Genomic DNA, 26,288 nt, shown 5'->3' on the forward strand with positions numbered 1-26,288 from the left:
AGTTATGACCAACCTAGATAACATATTCAAAAGCAGAGACATTACTTTGCCGACTAAGGTCTGTCTAGTCAAGGCTATGGTTTTTCCTGTGGTCATGTATGGATGTGAGAGTTGGACTGTGAAGCAGGCTGAGTGCCAAAGAACTGATGCGTTTGAACTGTGGTGTTGGAGAAGACTCTTGAGAGTCCCTTGGACTGCAAGGAGATCCAACCAGTCCATTCTGAAGGAGATCAACCCTGGGATTTCTTTGGAAACAATGATGTTAAAGCTGAAGCTCCAGTACTTTGGACACCTCAGGCAAAGGGTTGACTCATTGGAAAAGACTCTGATGCTGGGAGAGATTGGGGGCAGGAGGAGAAGGGGACGATAGAGGATGAGATGGCTGGATGGCATCACCGACTTGATGGATGTGAGTCTGAGTGAACTTCCGGAAATGGTGATGGACAGGGAGGCCTGGTGTGCTGTGATTCATGGGGTCGAAAAGAGTAGGACACGATTGAGCAACTGAACTGAAATGAACTGAACTGAACTGAACTGAAAATATAACTAATGAAAAAAAAAGCAAGCGCTGCTTCTTTGAATCTCTTTTTTTGTCTAGCATTATTTTATTCTCTTCCAAATGTCTATTCATATAGATGGGTATAGACATTTAGGTATCTGTCCATGTGTAAATATATATGTGTGTGTATGTATGTAGACCATTGTTATGGTAATTAGGACAATGTTCCCTTCCCATATTAGGGAAGTTTTCACCTATAATGTCTTCAAATATTTTGGGGGGGCTCTTTCTCTTTCTGTTCTTCTGGGACCCCTATAATTTGAAGATTAGTGCATCTAATGTCCCAGAAGCCTCTGAGACTGTCCTCAGTTCTTTTCATTCTTTTGTTTTTATTCTACTTCTTGGCAGTTATTTCCACCATTCTATCTTCCAGCTCACTCATTTGATCTTCTGCCTCAGTTGTTCTGCTATTATTGATTCCTTCTAGTGTATTTTTAACTTCAATTATTGTATTGTTCACCATTGGGTGTTCTTTAGTTCTAGGGCACTATTCTTAAAGTGCCCTACCTCTCTGCTTCCTTTTCTTTTTTTCCTTAGCCTTCTTTTCTCCTCCACCCACAATGCCTGTGAAGTATAGACATTGCCTAGATTTCTGCACTTATTTGTGTTGCCTCCGTTGTCTGTTTTCTGCATTCATTCAACATGTATTTATTGAGCCAATGGGAACCTAAGAATGCATATGACTTGCTACATTTCATGTAGTCAACAAGTCCTCACCCAGGGGAGCTTACAATCTAGAGGGGGAGATAGAGGATAAGCCAGGAAACAAGCACATAGGACACTTGCTGATTGTGACAGGAGAGATAAAGAACACAAACACGGTCAATTAAGTAGAAATAAATAACAAGGGATGACGAAGAAGGAAAGTGTCTCAAAGAAAGTGACGTCTGAACTGAGATCAGGAGGGTTCAGGTGAGTCAGTGGTCTGAGGACCTACGATAGAATGCTTCTAGTAGGAGAATAGCGTGAACACAGGCCCTGAGGTAGGAAAGACTGTGACGTGTTCGTGGATCTGAAAGATCAGTGTGGCCAGAACAGAAGGAGATGGAGGGGAGGTGACGGGATGAGGTTGAGGAGGAAGACAGAGGCCAGATCATGCAGGACCGATCAGGCTGGACCGATCAGGCTGTGTATAGAATTCAAATAAGAGCAATGGGAAGCCTGTGAAGGATTGTATGCAGAGAGGGTTTGAGATTAATAACAGTTTCTCTGATTTCTGTATGCAAAATACATTGAGGATTACAGAAACAGAGAAGCCTGTTAGAAGGCTGAAAACTCATTTGGAGACAGCTGCAGTTGTCTGAGAAAGAAACCCAAGATTTGGACTACCTCCCTTATGTAGATGAGGCCCAAATCCATGTTTCTAGTTCAGATCTCTTTTGTCTTTGAGTGGTTCTCAAAGTGTGGTCCCCATACCAGAGCACTGGCACCACATGTGAGCTTGTGAGAAATGCAAACCCCAACCTGTGTGCCCCACCCCAACCTAGAGAACCGGACACTCTGAGCTGAGCTCAGGACCTTGTGCCCCGCCCCAGCCTAGAGAACCGGACACTCTGAGCTCAGGACCTTGTGCCCCGCCCCAGCCTAGAGAACCGGACACTCTGAGCTGAGCTCAGGACCTTGTGCCCCGCCCCAGCCTAGAGAACCGGAAACTCTGAGCTCAGGACCTTGCCTTTAACAGGCTCACTAGGTGATTCTGAAGCATGATGAAGTTTAAGTAAGCACTGCTACCCTAGGCCAGTGGTGACGTCAGAATTGCCTACAGTGCTGGTGAGAACACACATCGCTGGGCCCCACCAGAGTGTCTTCAGCGAAGGGGAAGATGTCAAGAATTTGCATTTATACCAAATTCCCAGGTGATACTGATACTGTGAATCTAGGGACCACACTTTGAGAATCCTCCACTTCCCAAGTGACACCTCCACCTACCCCACCAATGCCTTAAAACTCAGCAAATGTAGAACCAGATTCATTCATGCACAGACACACATCACCCTCCACAACCAGCTTTTGTTCTGCCTTTCCTTCTCTCCATCAGCATTCTTATCATCCAAAGTTGTGATCAGTGTGTCTATCACTGCTCTTGCACCTGTCATTCTTCCTCACCTCCTGTATCAGTCAGTTTCCAAGTCCTAAAGCGCTTAATTCCACGTTGTCTTTCTCATTTGTTCACTCTGTTTCATCACCACCTACTTTAGGTTCTTACTGTCTCCCCTGGATTACTGTTCAAATTGTTAACTAATCACCCCTCCTGGCTCTCCCAATAATCAACAAGTGAATCATGTCTCCCAGGATGGAGACCATGAAAGTCTCTAGGTGATCTTATCAATCTAAAACTGTGAGGACTATTTCAGAGTTTCTCACGTTGCATAGACATTAGAAACACCCAGAGCATTTTTAAAACTACTGATTACCAGGACATCGTCCCACAGATTAATGGGTCTCAATGGAGACACTGACATCAGTGTTTTAAAGCTGTCTTGGGAGCTAAGACCCACTGGGATATGCTGAAGCTTTACAACAAAGAAGAGTCAGGCACTCATCACTGGATATAGGGACTGAAACGAGGTCTTAAGGTGAGAAATAGCTCTGAGTAAGGTTATAACATTAGGTACTAGGAGACTGGTGAGGCACTGTCAATGGAACGGGGAATTCAAAGGGAAAAACTGATATTTTGGAGGCGAGAGGTTGCCTGGTCTGGGTATATAAGTGCAAGGTACTAGCAGAGCATCCACATGGAAATGTCACTAACGAAGCTGGAGTGTGAGTATGGAGCATGCTGAGTCTGTTCCAGAGATGACTGGAGAGTGGTTTATAAAGAAGTGATCATGGAAGGTGCTGGGGCAGATGAGGACCTTGAGAGAGAGGGTAGAGGCTTTGCTTCCCAGTGTGGGTCTCCACCCATATTAAAATAACCCGGGCTGCTTCTTAAAATGCAGATTTCTGAGGCATTTTCCTCCAGAAACGCTGATTCACTAAACCTGAGTTAGATCCTGGGGATCTGAAAGTTTGATGACTCCTAAGGCAATGAGTGTTGGACTGTGAAGAAGGCTGAGCGCCGAAGAATTGATGCTTTTTGAACTGTGGTGTTGGAGAAGACTCCTGAGAGTCCCTTGGACTGCAAGGAGATCCAACCAGTCCATTCTGAAGGAGATCAACCCTGGGATTTCTTTGGAAACAATGATGTTAAAGCTGAAGCTCCAGTACTTTGGCCACCTTATGCGAAGAGTTGACTCATTGGAAAAGACTCTGATGCTGGGAGGGACTGGGGGCAGGAGGAGAAGGGGACGACAGAGGATGAGGTGGTTGGATGGCATCACCAACTCAATGGACGTGAGTCTGAGTGAACTCCTGGAGTTGGTGATGGACAGGGAGGCCTGGTGTGCTGCAATTCATGGGGTCGCGAAGAGTCGGACATGACTGAGCAACTGAACTGAACTGAACTGAACTGAAGGCAATGGCCAACTGTGAGTGCTACTGTTGTTGCTGTCATTCAGTCACTAAGTGGTGTCTCACTCTTTGCAATTCCATGTAATGCAGCAGGAAAAAAGACAAGGTGCAAGGACAGAAACTTGAAGAACTTCTATGTTCGGAGGATGAGCATTAAAAGAACAGCTAACAGAGAGAAAGACAAATATGATATTGCATCATTTACTTGTGTAATCTTAAAAAAGTGATGCAAATGGACTTATATGCAAAACAGAAATAGACTCACAGACACAGAAGGCAAACTTATGGTCACCATAGGGAAGAAGGGGAGAAAGGGATAAAAATTAGGAGTCTGGGATTATAAAAGATACATACTACCATATATAAAAATAGATAAACAACAAGGTCTTACTGTATAGCACAGGGAACTATAGTTCATATTTTGTAAAAATCTAGAAGGGAAAAAAACTGAAAAGACTACATATATACACATATGCATGCATGCTATGTTGCTTCAGTCATGTCTGACTCTTTGTGACCCTATGGACCATAGCCCACCAGGTTCTTCTGTCCATAGGATTCTCCAGGCAAGAATACTAGAGTGGGTTGCCATATCCTTCTCCAGGGTATCTTCTAGACCCATGGACCGAACCCCGGTCAATCATGCCTCCTACATTGGCAGGCAGGTTCTTAGATTCTTTACCCCTAGTGCCATCTGGGAAGCCTATATATATATATATATATATATATATATATATATATATATATATATACACACACACAAGAGAGTTCCAGAAAAACATCTATTTCTGCTTTACTGACTATGCCAAAGCCTTTGACTGTGTGGATCACAATAAACTGTGGAAAATTCTGAAAGAGATGAGAATACCAGACCATCTGACCTGCCTCTTGAGAAATCTGTATGCAGGTCAGGAAGCAACAGTTCGAACTGGCCATGGAACAACAGACTGGTTCCAAATAGGAAAAGGAGTACGTCAAGGCTGTATATTGTCACCCTGCTTATTTAACTTATATGCAGAGTACATCGTGAAAAACGCTGGGCTGGAAGAAACACAAGCTGGAATCAAGATTGCTGGGAGAAATATCAATAACCTCAGATATGCAGATGACACCACCCTGATGGCAGAAAGTGAAGAGAAACTAAAAAGCCTCTTGATGAAAGTGAAAGAGGAGAGTGAAAAAGTTGGCTTAAAGCTCAACATTCAGAAAACGAAGATCATGACATCTGGTCCCATCACTTCATGGGAAATAGATGGGGAAACAGTGGAAACAGTGTCTGACTTTATTTTGGGGGGGCTCCAAAATCACTGCAGATGGTGACTGCAGCCATGAAATTAAAAGACACTTACTCCTTGGAAGGGACATTATGACCAACCTAGATAGTATATTAAAAAGCAGAGATATTACTTTGCCAACAAAGGTCCATCTAGTCAAGGCTATGGTTTTTCCAGTGGTCATGTATGGATATGAGAGCTGGACTGTGAAGAAAGCTGAGCACTGAAGAACTGATGCTTTTGAACTGTGGTGTTGGAGAAGACTCTTGCGAGTTCCTTGGACTGCAAGGAGATCCAACAAATCCATCCTAAAGGAGACCAGTCCTGGGTGTTTATTGGAAGGACTGATGCTGAAGCTGAAACTCCAGTATTTTGGCCACCTCATGCGAAGAGTTGACTCATTGGAAAAGACCCTGATGCTGTGAGGGATTGGGGGCAGGAGGAGAAGGGGACGGCAGAGGGTGAGATGACTGGATGGCATCACCCACTCGATGCATATAGTTTGGGTGAACTCTGGGAGTTGGTGATGGACAGGGAGGCCTGGCGTGCTGCAGTTCATGGGGTCGCAAAGAGTCGAACATGACTGAGCGACTGACCTGAACTGAACTGAACTGATACATATATATATATACACACACACACATATATATATACACACACATATATGTATATACATACATATATTTGTATATATGTATATGTGTGTGTATATATATGTATATGTATATATGTATCATATATACATCATATATATGTATGTATATATACATCATATATATACATCACATATATCATATATATACATCATATGTGTGTGTGTGTGTGTGTGTATATATATATGTATATATAGGAGAAGGAAATGGCAACCCACTCTAATATTCTTGCCTGGAGAATCCCATTGACAGAGGAGCCTGGCAGGCTATAGTCCATGGGGTTGCAAGAGTCGGACACGACAGCAACTAAACCACCACAAATATATACACACACACACACACACACACGTATAACTGAATCACTTTGCTGGACACCTTAAATTAACACAACACTGTAAATCAACTATACTTCAATTTAAAAGAAAGAGGGGTTTGCAAGAAGAGAGGGAAACAACCAGTCATAGTCGTGAGAGCAGAAAGAGCGCAGACTGGGGTCCAGAGGGCAACGGGAGAGCTTTGAATGAGAAACGGTGAACGTCAGTTTTCCACAGCCAGTGCCTCAAGTGATGCACCCATCGTGTCCTTGTGCTTCTCTTGTTTTAGACTGGTTGCTCCTGGTTAACCCAACCTCCAGACCAACCTACTTTGAACCAAAGTCATGTTTAAAATCTCAAATGTCAGAGCCAAAATGCAATGGTTGAGCCAAGTTGTGTGAACTTTTCTATGTAAGAATGAGCAAATAACCTCTCATAGCCTCAGTTACCTTGTAAAATGGGAATAATCTTATCACCTGTTTAATATGATTTTTAATAATTAGCACAATGTATATAACACACTTTACATTGTGCCTAGAACTCATAAATAGTTTTACAAAAGGTCTGTACTGTTTGTGAGCCCTAAAGGACTGTATGTGGCATATGAAAGTGCTCAAATACAGTGCTGAGTCCAAATCTGATGCATGATGAAGAAGGAATATTCTTCAGCTATTTTTGATCTGGTAATGTAATGGCTAGCCAGCCATCTTGCAATAGTTATACCAGACCTGAAGCAACTCTAGCACTGTAGCAAACTGTCTTTGGAAACAAGATCAAATGATCAATCCATCAGTAAATTATTGATTCAGCTCCCTGCTCTAGACAGGCGATAAGATTCTTAAGCTTAAGAGTCAAGTCAGGTAGACTACATAAATGAATCTTTATAGATAGTGTTGTACAGAATATAACCTACAGGAAAGTCGGCTGAGGTAATTAAGGAATACTTCACAGAGTTGAAAACTGAGCTTCAGTGGACAGAGGAGCCTGGCAGGCTACAGTCCATGGGGTTGCAAAGAGTCAGCACACACACACACATACTCTGGGGGCTTGCCAGATGGTGCTAGTGGTAAAGACACAATGCAGGAGACACAATCTGGAGACACAATGCAGGAGACACAAAAGATGCAGTTTCAGTCCCTGGGTTGGGAAGATCCCCTGGAGAAGGAAATGGCAATCCACTCCAGTATTTTTGCCTGGGGAATTCCAAGGACAGAGAAGCCTGGTGGGCCTTGGGTCACAAAGAGTTGGACATAACTGAACACACACCATGCTCTGGCTAAAGAAACTATAGGGCCATATACCTACAAATGGATATCCCTGCTGACCTGAAGAGTCCATGTATCAGGCCAGTGGCCTCAGCCCTTAAACCTTGAAATCTGATTTTTTTAACCTCATGTAATAATGAAAACTGGAGCTTCCCAGCTGGTGCAGCGGTAAAGAATCTGCCTGCCATGCACAAGACCCAGAAGACACAGGATCGACCCCTGGGTCTGGAAGATCCCTTGGAGGAAAAAATGGAAACCCACTCCAGCATTCTTACCTGGAAAATCCCAAGCACAGAGGAGCCTGGTGGGCTACAGTCCACAGGGTCACAAACAGTCAGACACAACTGAGCATACACACAATAATGAAAACAAAATGGACCGTTCATAAATGCGTAGTTAACGAAGGGATGATTTGTGCCTGGATTTGACCAATTAGATATGCTTAATTTATTGGGGGAGAGAAGGTTTTTTAAGTGGCAATTTCTTGAGGCATATTAAGATACTTTTTTCTCCAATGGGAAGAAAAGCAGTTGGTAGATTGTCATAATCCTTGTTTTCAAGTTTTCTGAGTAGCTTCAGCAAATGTTACCGCAGATGATTGCCAGAGGGTTAAATTCTAAGTATCTGGGCCTTTCTTTTTTCTTTTTTTTGGGGGGGGGTGGACAGAGAATGGCATTGAAACATGTATCTGGGCCTTTCAAACTAGCACAGGCATCTTATAAAAGAAAACTTACCGTGGTGGACTTAGTTACAGCGATGGTGCATTTCTGCCAGCAGAGGCAAGGTTATGAGATTACACTGGACTGGCTTTCATCCTATTTGTGTCTAACTCTTCAGTGACCCAGACTCTTGGCTTCTATATACAGGAACCCAAAGTCATTAACTTTGTTTTAGGATATTTTTTTCAAGTGGGAATATTTTGACACCTCAGAAATTTTATGTGTAAGTGATAGCTGAACTATAATTATTTGGGTGAATTACAACTCAGAAGAGTGAAAAGAAATTCAGAAATAAGAACAGAGTCACTGAAACTATACTGGAAATCACAAAGAAGGAAAATAGTAAAAGTATTTCCAGAAAACTGGAAATAGGCAGATCTTAAGAATGGGGAAGTGGGGAAGGGGGTGGGCGGGGAACTATTACCATCAAGCCTGATGTTAGCCCTCACCAAAGTTCTGAAACAAATTAATTCAGCATGTATAGAATGTATGCCTCCTAGATCTCATGTACTTTGTAAAAGTTGGAAAATGAAGCAGTAATTCTTAAAAGCCAAAATGAAATTGCTAAGTAGTCTGAAATGTCTTCTTTTAAATCATAAGGATCGTCGTATTCACTTACCTTGGAAAATACTACCCAGCCGAGGGGCCCTATGTTGGACCGTGTTCCCTGCACAGTCATTGTCGTGAGAGTCCCAGTCAGAGAGTGGGCTCGGGCACCCCTCCCCTCTTGGTGCTCCCCCAAGTTTGTACACACACCTCTTCCCTCCAGACCAGCGTCCAGAGGGGAGAAATCACAGCCCACGTCTGACTGCATTGCTCTTGTCCCACCCTTTTACAAAATGAAGCTACCAAAAACAAACAGATTCCTTCAGGGACTCAAATTACTATATGGGGTCAAAGAAACAGACATTCCCAAACTAGTTTAGTTGGTTGTTACAGCACCCAAACATCTGCTTCAAAACATCTGCTTTAAATAAACATTTGAAGATGGATGTGTCTACTGTAATGTATTGATTTTCCCCTTTTGTGGCAGTTAGGTCAGTGAAACTAACAGTGATAGGATAATGTGAATCTTCTTTATGGAGAAGTATCTTTAAGGACAAAAACATTTTTGTATCATATAAAATGATATAAAGGTTTTTTCCTGTTAAGTTGTATCCTATTATAGAAACAGAGATGAAAGAGACATTTCTATGAAATAATTTTAGAAACAGAGGGAAAAATTAAACCTTCCAACCAAATGGTATGTGGGTCTCTATGATTGGAACATAGTTGCCCAAAAATATGTCAGTTCAAATCTTCACAGGAAAGATTTGGTATAGTTCTCACCATTTTTGTATTCATTCATATAAAAAAGATCTCCTATAGTTTATATGTATTTCATTTTTAAATTGCTAAAACCATTCCACATGGTAAAGAAATGAGAGGAAGAATGCAATGATTTCTTAAGTTGTGGTTTTTGACAATGAGATATGTCTCCTACCAGCATAGCAAATAGCTAATAGCCTATCATAAGTTCATTTGTTTTAAGACAGACTCCCCTGATAACAGAGGTCATTGGTTCCACAGATTAGTTCAGAATACGGTCTGAGGTTCTGAAAGTCCTTGCGCAGAAAAGAAAAACAATTCATGTGAAGTGAGCTATATTTCAGGAAATGTAACAGAAAGGTATTTACCCTAACAATAATTTAAACTAATGAAATAAATAAATAGAACAATTTTATTTTCTCCTTTTCATTTCCAAACTCAAATGACTCAGAAACCATCAAGCTAAGAACTTGGTCACAGAGCAGCAGTAAGAGTTGATAAGCCCCCAGTTTCAGGCTCTGTTCTAGAACTCAAAAAATGTACTATTCAAGTCATGACCGTGGACAGGATAGTTAAGGACATTTTGGCTGAAATAACAGTTCCTGGCTAATTTTAGTCTGATCAGCTAAGCCACCTGTGAGCATCAACCAATCTGAGTCAGTTAATTCAATAAGCACTCTTTTATAGCACATGCATGCATGCTAAATAGCTTCAGTCGTGTCCAGCTCTTTACAACGCTATGGACTGTAGCTTACCAGGCTCCTCAGTCCACGGGATTCTCCAGGCAAGAATACTGGAGTGGGTTGCCTTGTGGGATTCCCCTCCTCCTAGGGATCTTCCTGACCCAGGAATCAAACCCAAGTCTCAAGTCTCTTGCATTGACGGGTGGGTTCTTTACCACAAGCACCACCTGGGGAGGCTCAGTCTTACAAAAATCGTGTCCTTTGTCCCCAGAGCCTATTCCCCCTTCGAGAGGGTCCCATCAGAAGGACCCTTTTAAAACACAAAGCTGATCACGTCTGTCCCCTGGTCAGAGTCCCTGCTGTGGCCTCCAGAGCCCTGCATGGTGGGCCCCTGGACTGCCCTCCAGCCTCACCTGCTGTCTCCCTTCCCTTGGTTGTTCCATTCCGGTCACTCCGGCCTTCTGGCAGATTCTGGACCATGCCAGGCACATTCCCTCCTCGGTGTTTTGTACTCCTGTTCCCTTCACGTAGGTCCCTGCATGGCTCAGCCCTCTGCTGAAATGCCCTCTCAGCAGAGAGGTCTGCCCAGCCATTGAATGTCTGACCTGTAGTGATGGCCCATCTCCCTGACAACCACTGCCCGTGGTTCCCTCTCTACTCCGTTGTCTAGCTTTTGTATTAAAAAACTTTTAAGGTGAATTTTTTTCCATCTTTATTTTATTTTGGGGTATAGTTGATTTACAATCTTGTGTAAGTTTCAGGTTACAGCAGTGGGTCAGTTATGCATAGACATATGCCTATTCTTCAGATTCTTTTCCCGTATAGGTTATTACAGACCAGTGATAGAGTTCCCTGTGGCACACAGTAGATTCTTGTGGGTTATTTATTTTATATGTAGTAGTGCTAATTTATTCCTCCCCCCCCACCTTTACCTTTTGGTAACCATGTTTGTTTTCTATGTCTGTAAGTCTGTTTCTGTTTTGAATAGTATGGAAGTTCCTTAAAAAACTAAAAATAGAGCTACCATATGATCCTGCAATTCCACTTCTGGGTGTATATCCCAAGAAAAACATAATTCAAAAAGATACATGCATCCCTATATTCACAGCAGCAGTATTTACAATAGCCGAGACATAGAAGCAACCTGACTGTCCACTGACAGAGAATGGATAGAGAGGTTTATACATAGCTTATACATAGTATAGCTTATACATAGTATAATAGTATACATAGTATAGTGTGGCATATACGTAGTATAAGCGATTATATGATTTATTGTAAAATAGGTAATTTATTATATTTCTTCTTTTGCCTGCTTTTTGATGAGAGATTTACAGAAATTTTTTGCAAAACATGACAAAACAAGGTTCTCTAGAGTTGCTTTTGGCATTTATGGTCTAAACATAATCGTATTGCATTTTTAACAGCTAAATGAATTCCATAAGAAGAGAACCATACTTACTCTCTATCCTCTCTGCTTGAAACCCACAGACGTCTTGCTGGAAACGCTCTGACGTACATTCCCAAGGGAGCATTTGCTGGCCTTTACAGTCTTAAAGTTCTGTAAGTAAACCAAGTATTGTTTGTTATAGTTCTGACTTTAGTGTCAAGTGGATGCTAATTAATTTGTAAGGACTGAGTTCCTCTAATAAACCACTTAGAGCTATGGGATAATTTGTCTAAATTCTAGTCTGTCTTCATTGGTATCATAGAACCATGTATCTGGCTGGGTTCATGTGTCAAAAAAACTCATCTCTCCTTTTCTTACCTTAATATCAAAAATGTATTTGCCCCTAAATAACCAGCTTATCAACTCCAACTTGTGAAAGAGTATTTCCCTTTCTTTTTTGTGCTATGAAGTTGGGGTGAGTTTCTTGAGTCATTCTGATTCAAGTGAATAAATTATTATTATGCTTCTAATCCCAAAGAAAGGCAATGCCAAAGAATGCTCAAACTACCGCACAATTGCACTCATCTCACGTGCTACTAAAGTAATGCTCAAAATTCTCCAAGCCAGGCTTCAGCAATACGTGAACCATGAACTTCCAGATGTTCAAGCTGGTTTTAGAAAAGGCAGAGGAATCAGAGATCAAATTGCCAACATCTGCTGGATCATCAAAAAAGCAAGAGAGTTCCAGAAAAACGTCTATTTCTGCTTTACTGATTATGCCAAAGCCTTTGAATGTGTGGATCACAGTAAACTATGGAAAATTCTGAAAGAGATGAGAAGACCAGACCACCTGACCTGCCTCTTGAGAAACCTATATGCAGGTCAGGAAGCAACAGTTAGAACTGGACATGAAAAAACAGACTGGTTCCAAATAGGAAAAGAAGTACCTCAAGACTGTATATTATCACCCTGCTTATTTAACTTCTATGCAGAGTACATCATGAGAAACGCTGGGCTGGAAGAAGCACAAGCTGGAATCAAGATTGCTGGGAGAAATATCAGTAACCTCAGATATGCAGATGACACCACCCTGATGGCAGAAAGTGAAGAAGAACTAAAAAGCCTCTTGATGAAAGTGAAAGAGGAGAGTGAAAATGTTGGCTTAAAGCCCAACATTCAGAAAACAAAGATCATGGCATCTGGTCCCATCACTCCATGGGAAATAGATGGGGAAACAGTGGAAACAGTGTCTGACTTTATTTTGGGGGGGCTCCAAAATCACTGCAAAATGACTGCAGCCATGAAATTAAAAGACACTTACTCCTTGGGAGGAAAGTTATGACCAACCTAGATAGCATATTCAAAAGCAGAAACATTACTTTGCCAACAAAGGTCCATCTAGTCAAGGCTATGGTTTTTTCAGTGGTCATGTATGGATGTGAGAGCTGGACTGTGGAGAAAGCTGAGCGCTGAAGAATTGATGCGTTTGAACTATGGTGTTGGAGAAGACTCTTGAGAGTCCCTTGGACTGCAAAGAGATCCAACCAGTCCATTCTAAAGGAAATCACCCCTGGGATTTCTTTGGAAGAAACGATGCTAAAGCTGAAACTCCAGTACTTTGGCCACCTCATGCGAAGAGTTGACTCATTGGAAAAGACTCTGATGCTGGGAGGGACTGGGGGCAGGCGGAGAAGGGGACGACAGAGGATGAGATGGCTGGATGGCATCACCAACTCGATGGATGTGAGTTTGAGTGAACTCCGGGAGTTGGTGATGGACAGGGAGGCCTGGCGTGCTGCAGTTCATGGGGTCGCAAAGAGTCGGACATGACTGAGCAGCTGAACTGAACTGAACTGATGCTGACATAATGAGATTACAGCCTCAAACCATTTGCAGAATTTGTTTCCTTATAGTCACTGAATAAAGATCAGCTAAAAAATCAAGTTTATCTTCCACTTGTGAATACATGTATAAAAATCTAGTAGTAAGGTATAGTAAATGCATAGTAAAAATGAGTAGCTTTTTAATTGAAAAATGTTAATTCATTAAGACTTGTGAGAAATGGGCTTTCTTACTGTCTAATGTCCAACTTCCTAATTTTCTATCAGAAAACTCTTTATTATTGGTACCTTCTTCTTCTAGTACCCATTGTTTAATTTTTCAGTTTATTCCGTGTAGGAAAAAAGGGAATGTTTTAGAGGAAATAGATAACACAAGTTGAAAGCTCTACCAAGAAAGTTTTATTTCAGAGATAATAAGCTGATTTTATTTCCTTTTTTTTATTTTTTTATTATTTTTTTAATTTATTTATTTTAATTGGAGGTTAATTACTTTACAATATTGTATTGGTTTTGCCATATATCAACATGTATCCGCCACAGGTATACACGTATTCCCCATCCTGAACCCCCCTCCCTCCTCCCTCCCCGTACCATCCCTCTGAGTCATCCCAGTGCACCAGCCCCAAGCATCTATTTCCTTTCTTTTAGATAAATGTTATGAATGCTAAAGAAGCATTTGATATATTTCTGGTTAATGGAAACTGCATTTCACTGACCTGAGGGATACACAGGCTATTTTAAAAAGCAATTTTATTTACACTTAATATTTTGTTAAAAGTTAAATTTAAAAGCAGAACTGTTATTTAGTCTTGATCTACTTAGGTGATTGGGTTTGGTCTCCCTACCCTTGAATTATTTTTACTATTATGTAGGAAGATTTTTAAGTCGTCATACAACCAAATCCTTATGTTAATTCATCATAAGGTAAAATTTAGGGCTGTAGCACTGATTCTAATGTGCCTCTATTTCCATGAATCCACCAAAATATTTGGAACCATTCAAAATGCATTAGATACATCAAATTTAGATAAAACAACTAAGATGTTTTTCCTATATTGAGCTAGGTACCACTAAGTATTTTGATGACTTGTTAAATTATATTGGAATCAATTATTTTAATCACTTAACAGAATACATATTGGATACACTGAACTAGAGTGTGTGTGTGTGGATGTGGGTGTGGGTGTGTGTACATGCTCACACATGTATCACTCAAAGTGTCATTGAACACATTATTGCTGGAAATACAAAGATCAGTAAGTATGGCCATGCCCTCAAAGAGCTTACAATCTCATGGTAGATTGTGGGATCAAGATAGTGTGACCAAGACAAACAGATCGCTCTGGTTCTATGGAACTGCGAGGAAAGGACTCCATCTAGTTTGATGGTTCAGATTCTATTTCCTCAAAGAGATGTTTCTCCAAAGAGATGACCTGGGACCCAGACCTTGAAGCACAACTAGGGACTAACCAAGCGCATTAGGTGGCTGATTGAGGGGTAATATGCACAGAGACACAGGCAGGAGGAACCAAGGACAGCCAGCCCTAAGCAAGTGGTGCTTGAGCATTCAGGACAAAGTGGAAAGGAAATGAAGAAGAGAAAGGGTCCTGGTCACAGGTATCCTGTATGTCATGTCAGAAAAGCTTGGACAGTATTATGTTCTGAGCAAGATGAGAAGTCAGAAAAGAGATGCAAGCAAAGGACTGACGCTTCTGACTTTGCACTACAGCTGGACCACTGTCAACGTGAGGGTGATTCAAAAGGAGCAAGACCCGTACCAGGATTTCTATTCACTCTTCCCTTTGTTTTACTAACTTAAAGACAACAAGCAAATTCAGCTGTTAGATATTTGGAAAGGATTGGATTGGCCAAAAAATTCATTTGGATTTTCCCATACGATGTAATGAAGAAACCCAAACGAGAAACCCAACGTTTAGTGTTAGAGCCGTGGTTCTCCACCACGGTCATCACACCTGCCACAGAATGTTTTGGAAATCTGGGGAGGCATCTTCAGTTTTCCAGATGACTCGTTTGTAGTCGGTTGTCCTGCGATGTGCCACTCAGCCCAGCATAAAGAATCCCTCTGCATTCCTTTTGACTTCTGACTGTCCCTCCACACCAGACATCAATCAGTAACACTCCCACGGGCTTCCTGATGGCTCAGTGGTAAACAATCTGCCTGCCAGTGGAGGAGACACGGGTTCAATCCCTGGTCTGGGAGGATCCCCCAAGCACAGAGCAGCTAAGCCTGTGTGCCAGAACTACTGAGTCTGTGCCCTACTGAGTCCACATGCTGTGACTGAAGAGCAGCCCCCACTCCACAACCGGAGAAAGGCCCTCGAGGCAGAAATAAATCACATGAATAACAGTGACAGAAAAAGCTGTCATATGTAACAATACTGAGAGGTTTTACCAAAAGTTCTGCATACGTGTAATAATCTGTACTTGAAAAATGAAATGAAATAAATATAGTCTCTCAAAAATCATTGAATAATTAACACAGTTTGTACATCCTGTGATTTCTACCCACATATGTGTTTGAAAATGATATTAGTGCAATAGAATTACCTCAGAAATCACAAAACAAATTAAAGATATATAACTGTGAAGTTGTAAAACATCTTCTTAAAAATATCAGTAAATTTGCAGAGAAATGTGAAACACAGGGTTCCCATTGAATTTCATTAACAAAGTTTGCTTTATAAATATTCCACATTATGGCCTTTTAAAATGTTGGGAGCACAAGCATACAAAATGTATGCTTGATGACTATATAATGGTTTATTTTGGGGTGGCCTGTTGCATATTTAATCTTACTCTTCCACTATCCAGGAGGGTCTACCACCCCAGCTTCTATGAAGGCAGTATCATGACTGTTTCTTTTTTCCAATTTAGCCTCAATTCCCTGTTGTCTGTGGTGGGATTTGCCCTCGAGGGCTTCTTGAAGTACTGAAAAACAGATGCTCACTTCAGCATGTGATGGAACTTTGAGATAGGCTGGGTGTTCTCTGTGGCATTTCAGTCCTATCTTGTAAAAGGGAGAGGATTATTTTGATATCACTCTTGTCAATAAGAAGCATTCATTTGTGAGAATCTCCATGCTCATTTGTGAGAATGTAATATGTCTTGGCATGTTATCTTTATTTTAATAAAAGTTATTTCCTTCTTTCCCATAAAATATAAAGTAAGCATATTCTGTTACGTCTTAACTGTAGATTTTAGTCTAGTATCCATTTAGATCTCTACTCTCATTTCCCTATTCTTGGACGGAATAACTTCTGATCATGTATTTTTCTCATATCCAACCATCTTCATTAAAAACCGAGGCAAGCATCTGACTCTTTCGTAGAAAGACCTTCTAAGATAGTCACATCTGAGCATCACATATACAATGATACATATAGCCCCTTATTATAAATTACTTCTATTTCTCCTTTATAATGCAGTTAAAGCAGTATATTATGTTGATTCTTTTCCTTTAAAAAGATGTGTGTAGATAGCTCTATTTTTATGAACTTTATTACAAAATATTTGGTTTTAAAGGGAAAATTGGGTCCAATAAGGTTGCAAACCACAATGCTAGAGGTAAAATGCTGAGCAAAGCAGTTATAAAGTCCAAAAGTCATTGGAAGAAAGAAATAATTGATTATACTGAGGCATGGTGAGAAAGGTAATATACAAGTAATATTCATCTCGGGCCCTGACCAATATAAGGAAGGTAAAAAGAAGGGCAGCTGGTAAAAGGAGGAGAAAGATAGTAGTAATTCAGTCCTGCTGCTGCTGCTGCTGCTAAGTCACTTCAGTCGTGTCCGACTCTGTGCGACCCCATAGATGGCAGCCCACCAGGCTCCCCCGTCCCTGGGGTTCTCCAGGCAAGAACACTGGAGTGGGTTGCCATTTCCTTCTCCTAGAAGATGGGAAATGAAGACCCCAACAACCCTTCTTGGTGAGAGCTGTTTTATATCAGAAATCTTGTTATTGTGAGCTCTGGAAGATCATTAAAATTCAAGATGACTATTCCAGTAAATATAGGTCTTCATAAAAATTAATTATTGGTTTGGTATTGCAAAATACCCAGTCACATGGAATTCTGAACCAGGCTCCCCTCAACAAAGGCTCATTCTCTTGTGTAAGCCATTCAGTCAAGCAATGGCTTGTCCTCTTTTGCCACCAGCACCAGAACCAAAGCCACATGGACGGAATGGATAAAACTAGCCAGCGGAGTGTCACGACTACCCAGAGTTCTCTCATTCCAAAAAAAGAGCCTGGAAACTACTTGGTATCTAAACACGGGGCAAGTAGGCAGAGAGAATACCTAAGGATCAAGCCAGTATTACAGAGTACCCTTTCAACATATAATTTCATCTCTCTTACATCTCTGTACCTGTACCTGATCTTATTTAGTGCTGTTGGCCAAAAAAAAAGATAATTTATTGTTAAAGTAGTTTGGGGACGCTATAATGTAATTGTGAATATTTTAAAACTCCTAGGGGAAAGAAATTAAGAAAATATGAGGTCATCCTTTGTCTCTAGAGAAAGTGTTTCATTTTCTTTTCTTACCCATATGTGAATGATAAAAATGAAGTTGTAAGTACCTAAGCCCTCACTCAGTTCATGGTAAATTCTGCTTATACTGACTGTGCTGAATAAAGGATTATTTATAAAAGAAATCAGCAGCTGTGTTGTGAATGCACTCTGTTTTAATTGTACTCCATAGTGCTATAAACCCTTTGTTTTGTCTCCCACTGGAATATCTTAAACAAAAACAGAATTTTCTAATTAGCTCACTGGAGACTTGTAAGTCTATAATGAAGATAATTTATTTTTGTTTTGTCATTTGAAAGTAATTAAACAAAAGTTATTTATTTAGGGAGAGATCAGAACTTAAGTGATTTTTTAAAATTGTATTTTTGGTGTTTTACTGATAGATATGGTAGAAAATTAAATTGCAGGGAGGTAGCTCAGGGTAGCTTTAAAAGTCATCATTAGTAAAGTTTGTTTAAGGTCCATTTTCTGAAGTCAAATATATAAAACTACCAAGAAAGTTTGCAACTATTCAGTGAAGAAAAGCTATTTAAATATCTCTTACCCTCTACTCCAATTTTCCAATATTTTAGAAAGACAACAGTATAAAAGTTTCAGTATTTGGTTAGCAAAGCATAGGAGGACAATTCAATACATACTTTGAGCCAGTAACATTTTACCTACAAAGCTTATACATCATTTAATTCCATTATCTGCATCTTATCTTTTAAATTTAGCACACAATTAATGAGGCATTTAGAAAACATTTTTGTCAAGTTAAAATTATATCATATATTAAAACTGCTTGGAAAGGTATAAAATAACACAGAAATGTAAACTTTTAATATTTAGGTAAATTATGCAAAGTACAGCATTTGAGCTACAATTTTCCCAATTCTCTAATCAGTAATTAAAGTGTGAGGTCTCTCTAAATCTTGACCTTGTTCTTAAAGAACCAATATATTTTGAGACTTTTGATTTATGAAATGTTAATTGAATGCAAGATTAAAATAATGAAATTACTTGTTTAAAACTACTAGATTACAAGTGACAGAATTATATTTCTTAGAAAACTGAATCTCAGTCCCAGTGAGAAAAGCACAGATTTTACGATCTCCAAATGGCTCAGATGGTAAAGAATCCGCCTGCAATGCAGGAGACCTGGGTTCGATCCCTGGGTTGGGAAGATCCCCTGAAGGAGGGATGACAACCCACTCCAGCATTCTTGCCTGGAGAATTCCCATGGACAGAGGAGCCTGGCAGGCTACAATCCATGGGGTCTCAAAGAGTGTGACACGACTGAGTCACTAAGCACAGCAAATATTTTTCACCTCTTATTCGATATGAGCTTACATTTGCATATATGAAAAAGTGAGTGTTAGTTGCTCAGTTGTGTCTGACTCTGTGATCTCATGGACTGTAGCCCACCAAGTTCTTCTGTCCATGGAATTTTCCAGGCAAGGTTACTGGAGTGGGTTGCCATTCCCTTCTCCAGGGGGTCTTCCTGACCCAGGGAGTGAACCTGGGTCTCCTGGACTACAGGCAGATTCTTTACCGTGCAAGCTACCAGGAAAGCCCTAGCATATATGAAAGTATAATAAATGCCCTCATATTTTAACCTTCAAACACCTTATCAATCAGATGATATCATTTTATTCCCATTGTACAGATTAAAAAAAAAAAAAACCACCAAGAATCAAGAAAGTTAAATGGTTTGTTTGCCAAGACTCAGAACTAGACCTCATCTCCAAGCACAAGACAGCCTCAAGTTCAGGTGAACATATTCTTAGAAATACTTAGCAGAGTATAGGGTGGTTCTTTGTGTGCGGTGCCTTTGCCTCGCAGCACCAACGTCATCTGGGAGTTTGTTGGAAATGAAAATTCCCTGGCCCGTACCCAAACCTACTGAACTAGGAACTTTGAGGGTGGGGGCCCAGCAAACTGTTCCAACAAGTCTTCAATGAATTCTGATGACCCCTAAATTTGAGAACCACAGGCATAGAAGTTTTTTTATTGGTCAATTTTCTCATTAATTAAAATGTTACATCCAGTACAGCCTCACTGTATCATTAGTTTGGAGAAGAGGTTTAACAATTCACACAAAAAGGGCCAACTTTATTGAATGTTTACCAGGCAGCAGGTATTGTTCTATGTACTTTCACTTATTAGATCATCACAATAAGCCCTGGGGGTGGTTATTATTACTGATCACTGAGATGTGGAGAGATTGAATGATTTCCCTGAGGCCATGGGGCTACTGGCAGGGAAGAGGTAGTCAGATCCAAGAACCCAGGCTCTTAATCATACTGTATAAGGCGTACAACCCGAGAATGTATACATTTACTCCTCAAGAGAATGCTGCAAGAACCAGTGGAAAGTATATCAGGCTTTGGAGTCAGAGTGCCTGCAAAATTAGTGTCATAAAGGTTTATGAATAAGCTAGCAGGGTATGACATCTAATGAAAATTCTTTCCATGCTGTTTTGCACTAGCAGTGATATATTTCACTTCCTTGTTGCCAGGTGTTTCCATTCTGTAGTCCCCGTGTTCTGGAAAGAACTATTGCAATAGTTCAGAAGTACAATAGTTCACAAAACATTTAATTTATATCAAAATATGACATGTAAGAAGGAGGAATATCTTTAATAGTCTCCTACTGTTATCCTTCCCTGGTAGCTCAGCTGGTAAAGAATCCGCCTTCAGTGCAGGAGAACCAGTTTGATTCCTGGGTTGGGACGTTCCCCTGAAGAAGGGATAGGCTACTCACTCCAGTATTCTTAGCCTTCCCTGGTGACTCAGATGGTAAAGAATCTGCCAGCAACGAGGGAGACCTAAGTTCAGTCCCTGGGTTGGGAAGATCCCCTGGAGGAGGGCATGGCAACCCACTCCAGTACTCCTGCCTGGAGAATCCCCATGGTCAGAGGAGCCTGGCAGGCTACAGACCAGGGGGTCACAAACAGTCAGACACGACTGAGCAACAAAGCACACTATTATCCTTACTTCTATCTTGTCTAATCTATTTGACACCATGGTGATCCGTTAGAAACATGAATAAGATCACATTTCCACTCACGTAAACCCTTCAAGGAGAGTTTCTCACTGTGACTTCTTCCCGAGACAGCCTTAGCTTGGCCCCAGTCTCTCGTGCTCACTTATCCCTCCTGGTCACACTGGTCCTTGCTACTCCTTTAACAAGTCAAGCAAGCTCCAGCCTCAGGGCCTTTGTACTTGCTCTTCTCGCTTCCTCAGTAACTTCCCAGATGTTCAAATGTTTTGCTTCCTGACAGCATTCTGGTATCTCCTGAAAAGTCACCTCCTCAGAGAGATCTTCTCTTGCCACCTTTCAAATTAAACCTTCACCCCCTTGTCACCATCTATGCCAAATCCATGGTGCTCGCTTTATACACGTATATACGCTTATAGCACGTATACTAAGATTGGCCCAATACAGAGAAGATTAGCATGGCCTATGCACAAGGATGATACCCAAATCCATGTTTTGTTCTCTATGTGTGGCACCTGTCACTTGCCTCAAGTAATATACTCGTTTGTTAATTTTTAATTACCTATCTTTCCACATAGGACTTTAAGCTCCCACAGGCCAAGGTTTTGTCTGATGCTCTGCTGTTTCCCTGACACCTAGAACAGTACCTGACATTGTTATGCCAGATTTTGTTAATTATTACTAGCTGTCATTGATGATTTTCTCCATTTGTTTTGATGTGCAGTATGCTACAGAACAATCACCTAAGACAGGTACCCACAGAGGCGCTACAGAACCTGCGAAGCCTTCAGTCCCTGTAAGTATAGTTGAAATTCCAGCATGTTCTCTGGGTCAGTTTGGGAAGGAGCACTGAAATGTCCAATTGCCCATTTTAGTAAATTCCTTGGCTGGGGGCTGTGCTTAAATAAGCTGCAAGTGAGGCTTTCCATTAGAGCAACAACGAAATTGTTCTTTGCACCCTCATTAAACAATATATATGGAAAACACCCGTGTTGGAGTTTGGGGTTTCAGGGCAGAGACTTAATCAGAAGACCTGAAATGAAAAGCCTGTTGTATATGTTGGTATCAGGGCTTCCCAGGTGGCTCAGTGGTAAAGAATCCTCTTGCCAATGCAGGAGACACAAGAGACGCAGGTGTGATCCCTGGGTCAGGAAGATCTCCTGCAGGAAGAAATGCCAACCCACTCCAGTATTCTTGCCTGGAAAACCCCATGGACAGAGGAGCCTGGTGGGCTCAGTCCGTTGGATGGCAAAGAGTCAGACACGACTGAGTGACTGAACACACTCAAATATGTTGGTATCCCCCCCTCTATACAATATTTTAGTTTCTGAATTCAAATCAGGAATGATACGTTCTCGTTTTATTTAGAAAAATGAGAGTCAAAATCTAGACCACTTGGCATCATCAGTTTATTCTGTGTTTAGATTATCAGAGCTGCCCTGTAATGCAATTTTGCTGAGTCAAATAAAGGCTTAATTTTTTTTAAGTTTATTTTTAATTGATTGATTGCTTTACACCATTGGTTTGATTTCTGTCACACAGCTAACCACAGGTGTACTTTTGTCCCCTCACTCTTGAATCTCCATCCTTAATTTTTTAAGTTCTATATGTGCATCAGGGGGCCTCAATTCAGGAAGCTAAGATCTAATGGTATGTCTTAAGATCATACCAGGCAGGTCTCCAAACCAGAGCGAACTCACCACCCCACACAGGGAGACAGACTAACTCAGAGAGTCCCACAGAAAACCACACACACCCCAGATTCACACACCACACACAGGCACAGTAACCCACACCGCAGTGGTGCTGGTGGTCCTTAGTGTGAATCCACAAGTTTCCCATCAGGAGTTTCCACCCTCCTCTGATTTAAAGCCTCTGAATGGACAAAAATTGGTTATTCCTCACGGATAGAACTTTCTTACCAGCTAGATGTTTTGGAGCTTGAGTTATAAGCAGTTGTTTACAGTGACTGTTTGACAACACTGTACCATGAGTACCTGATCAGTCAATGTCCACCTCATCAGAATGTATGTGTTTACAACATATTGCATGATTTCCAGTATCCACATGTATAATATATGCTTTCATCTTACTTACACTGAAGATCCTCATCTGTCAAACAGAATACTGATTTCTGGTCTAGAAGGATGAGGGAAATAAATGTATAAAAAAAAGACGAATATTGCAGACTTGAGTTGAACATCATGGCAAAGAATCCATTGGTTAATAATTATACATAGTTTGCTTAATGCCTTTTACCAAGGTGACTCAAGAGAAGGAGGAACATAAGATGACACTCTGTTCCTTTGATCTCTTTTTTTTTAATGAAAGTAGATCTGTGCTGGAGACCATTTTAAGCTTTTGATTCCAGTTGAACAAAGTGACTTCCTAGGTTTTCACCAGCCTAGAGATAAACAAGCCCACAAGAGCCCCTTTGTGGCGTTTTCAGGAGCTCTGTAGTGACATCACTGTATCACCCCCTCTTTTGTTGCACAAGCCTCTTCCTGAAGGAAAGAAGCAGCCAGAGCAGCAGAGCGCTGGAGCTGGTTGTCTGTGTCAGGGCACAGGGTCTAGTGGTGAATTGAAAAGCGAGATCATAGCAGAGGCCAACAGGAACTTTAAACAGCTGTGAGGCAGGCAGAAGATGGGAGGATAAGGGTTTGTAACCAAAAGCCACCATCAGCTGAAAGAAGACCACAAACAGAATACACACCGAAGTGAACTCTTTGAGAAAGTGAGAACCATGAATCTTTTGTTCATTCAAACTGCGCAGTGCCTCTCTGATCAAGGTGTTCAGATTTAGTTTCTGACCATCTAGCCATTTACTGTTCACCAGGTGTCTCTTGCACTTGGTGTCCAGTTCACAAAAACAATGGCGTTTGAAACCTTGTAAGTATGTGTTCCCTGCGAAAAAGCCGAGGGTTAACTTTCTAGTGGGATGCTGGCACATCCAAACTGAGGCATGGAGATGGATGGTTGGTCCCCAGTGCACGCCGGATTGTACCGCCGGTTATGTGCTGTTTGTCCTGGGTCCCCTTGGCCAGCACACAACAGACCATGGAGGTGTTGGATGTTGGCAGTGTGTGCTGTTATGACACTTGTCTCACAGTTTTTGTAATACTTTGATACAAGCATTAAGATTGGACAGAAGAGCATTATGAACTTTAACCACCAGCCACACAGACACAATACTGAACCAACCAAAGGCGTCCCTTACCCACTTGGGAGATTTGGGCTACTATGAGCTGTTTTAAAGTTTTACTATTATCCCAGATGCAAGATGTTCTTTTGTTGTTGTTGTTTTTAAATTTTATTTATTTTTTAATTGAAGGATAATTGCTTTACAGAATTTTGTTGGTGTTTTAATAATATTTCTCCTGCTTCTTTCAAGCAGGAGAAAACAGAAACGGTTCGCATCAAATGGTCATTACAAACATGCATTCCTTGTCCACTGGCCATTCGTCTGCCATGCATACATCAGCCTCCATGCTACATTAGCTCATCCACGACACCTGGCAGGCTTCCATTCAGCTACCTGTCTAGCTTTTCTTGGACTACCGTCAACCCTTAGACCTCCACTTACACGTTTTTAAAACTATTTATTTATTTGGCCCCGATCTTCACTGTGGCAGTCGAACTCTTTGTTGCAGCATGTGGGATCTAGTTCCCTGACCAGAGATTGAACCCAGCACCTCTGCACTGGAGCATGGAGTCTTAGCCACAGGACCACCAGGGAAGTCCTGCTCACCCTTTTTCTAATAGTTCCTTTTCTCTCTCTCTTGAATTCACTCTATTTTTCTCCACTTTATTATTTTCCTTGTTATTCATTCACTCTCGAAGAAGCACTCTGCGCTTCCCAGGGGCTGGGAATGCATCACCCCTGTGCATTCCTGGCTTTGAAACTTCTGAAGTGAATTGTTGATTTTAGCTGCAGTGAAGAATTATCTGGAGAGTCTGAGAGCCTAGGGCTCACCCCAGACCAATTAAAATCAGAACCTCTGTAGGAGACCCAAACATTAGTGATTTCTAACCGGTTTAATGATATAGTCAAGTGGTTCTTAAGTGAGTATTGGGGAAAATGAGTGTCCTGAGATGATTTGCAAATATCCTCCTGAACTCTTTTCAAATGTGAAATAATAACAAAGCCCATATTTTGCATTCCAGTAAAGAACCCTCCTGCCAATTCAGGTAGACATAAGAGACATGGGTTTGGTCCCTGGATCAGGAAGATCCCATGGAGAAGGGTATGGCAACCCACTCCAGTATTCTTGCCTGGAGAATCCCATGGACAGAGGAGTCTGGAGAGCTGCAGTCCATAGGTTTGCACAGAATCAGATGTGAATAAAGCAACTTAGCACTCGCACACACGCAGTTACACACATAGCACACAGGAACTAATATAGGGCTTTCCAGGTGGCGCTAGTGGTAAAGAACCCACTGGCCAGTGCAGGAGACATAAGAGACTTCAATCTTCAGGTCACAAAGATTCCCCTGGAGGAGGGCATGGCAACCCACTCCAGTACTCTTGCCTGGAGAATCCCATGGACAGAGAAGCCTGGAGGGCTACAGTCCATGGGGTCACAAGGAGTCAGACACCACTGAAGTGGCTAAGCATGCACGCACACATGAACTAATGTGAAATGAAAGTCAAGAGCCTTTCATTCACAAAGTTGGCTTGTTTGTGCTTATTTGAGATAGCTCAATCTCCCTATTTAGTCCTACTGACAGCCTGGGGTAGATGAAGTGAGGAGGCCACATGCGTATTACCCTGCTCTCAAATGTACCCATAGAACAGCAGCATCAGCACCTCCCATGTAGACTTGGCTTCACTGAACGAACTTAAGAAACTTGATATACGTGGAAACTGGTAATCTACTGCGAGGAAGAAACAAATTGTACTCATGTTTCAAGGGATGTGATTTTCACTGGTTCCATGTAAACAACAAATAGTTTGCCTTGTTCACAATGAGAACACATAGGTACGTTTGTGTTCTTTGAGCTCTCCTGATGCTTACAAACTGTTCAGCTAAAGAGTAAGAGGGCAAGTCCATGTACCCGAGCCCAGCAGCCCGGAGCCTGCCTCTGTATAATACGTACCTTGTACACTAGCTTTCTGACATGGCAGTAACTGCCCAGACACCAGTTGGACTTTTTTGTAATGTAATCAAATATAACTTAATTTCCTTTCTGTTTTTTTGGAAAGAAATAGGAAATGTAATCAGAATTCACAGTGAACTGGATTTCACCAAGAAACCTTTGGCATTATAGTTACTGGAGGACTAGGATCAGATTACAGTGATTTGAT

The 26,288-nt window shown here is 41.3% G+C and overlaps 1 protein-coding gene and 1 non-coding gene across 2 annotated transcripts in view; both read left to right on the forward strand.

Moving 5' to 3' along the window:
• The window catches only part of LGR5 (leucine rich repeat containing G protein-coupled receptor 5), a 130,586-nt gene that overhangs the window by 64,448 nt on the left and 39,850 nt on the right, over positions 1-26,288 (forward strand). The window contains exons 3-4 of the mRNA XM_052640746.1: positions 11,717-11,788; positions 21,708-21,779. Of these exons, the coding sequence (XP_052496706.1) occupies positions 11,717-11,788; positions 21,708-21,779 (144 nt within the window). The remainder of the gene's footprint in view (positions 1-11,716; positions 11,789-21,707; positions 21,780-26,288) is intronic.
• On the forward strand, positions 21,387-21,493 carry LOC128049113 (U6 spliceosomal RNA). The gene has a single exon (XR_008199481.1). It is a non-coding gene; the product is annotated as a U6 spliceosomal RNA (small nuclear RNA).

The sequence above is a fragment of the Budorcas taxicolor genome, chromosome 5, assembly GCF_023091745.1.
Source record: "Budorcas taxicolor isolate Tak-1 chromosome 5, Takin1.1, whole genome shotgun sequence".
Lineage (NCBI taxonomy): Eukaryota > Metazoa > Chordata > Mammalia > Artiodactyla > Bovidae > Budorcas > Budorcas taxicolor.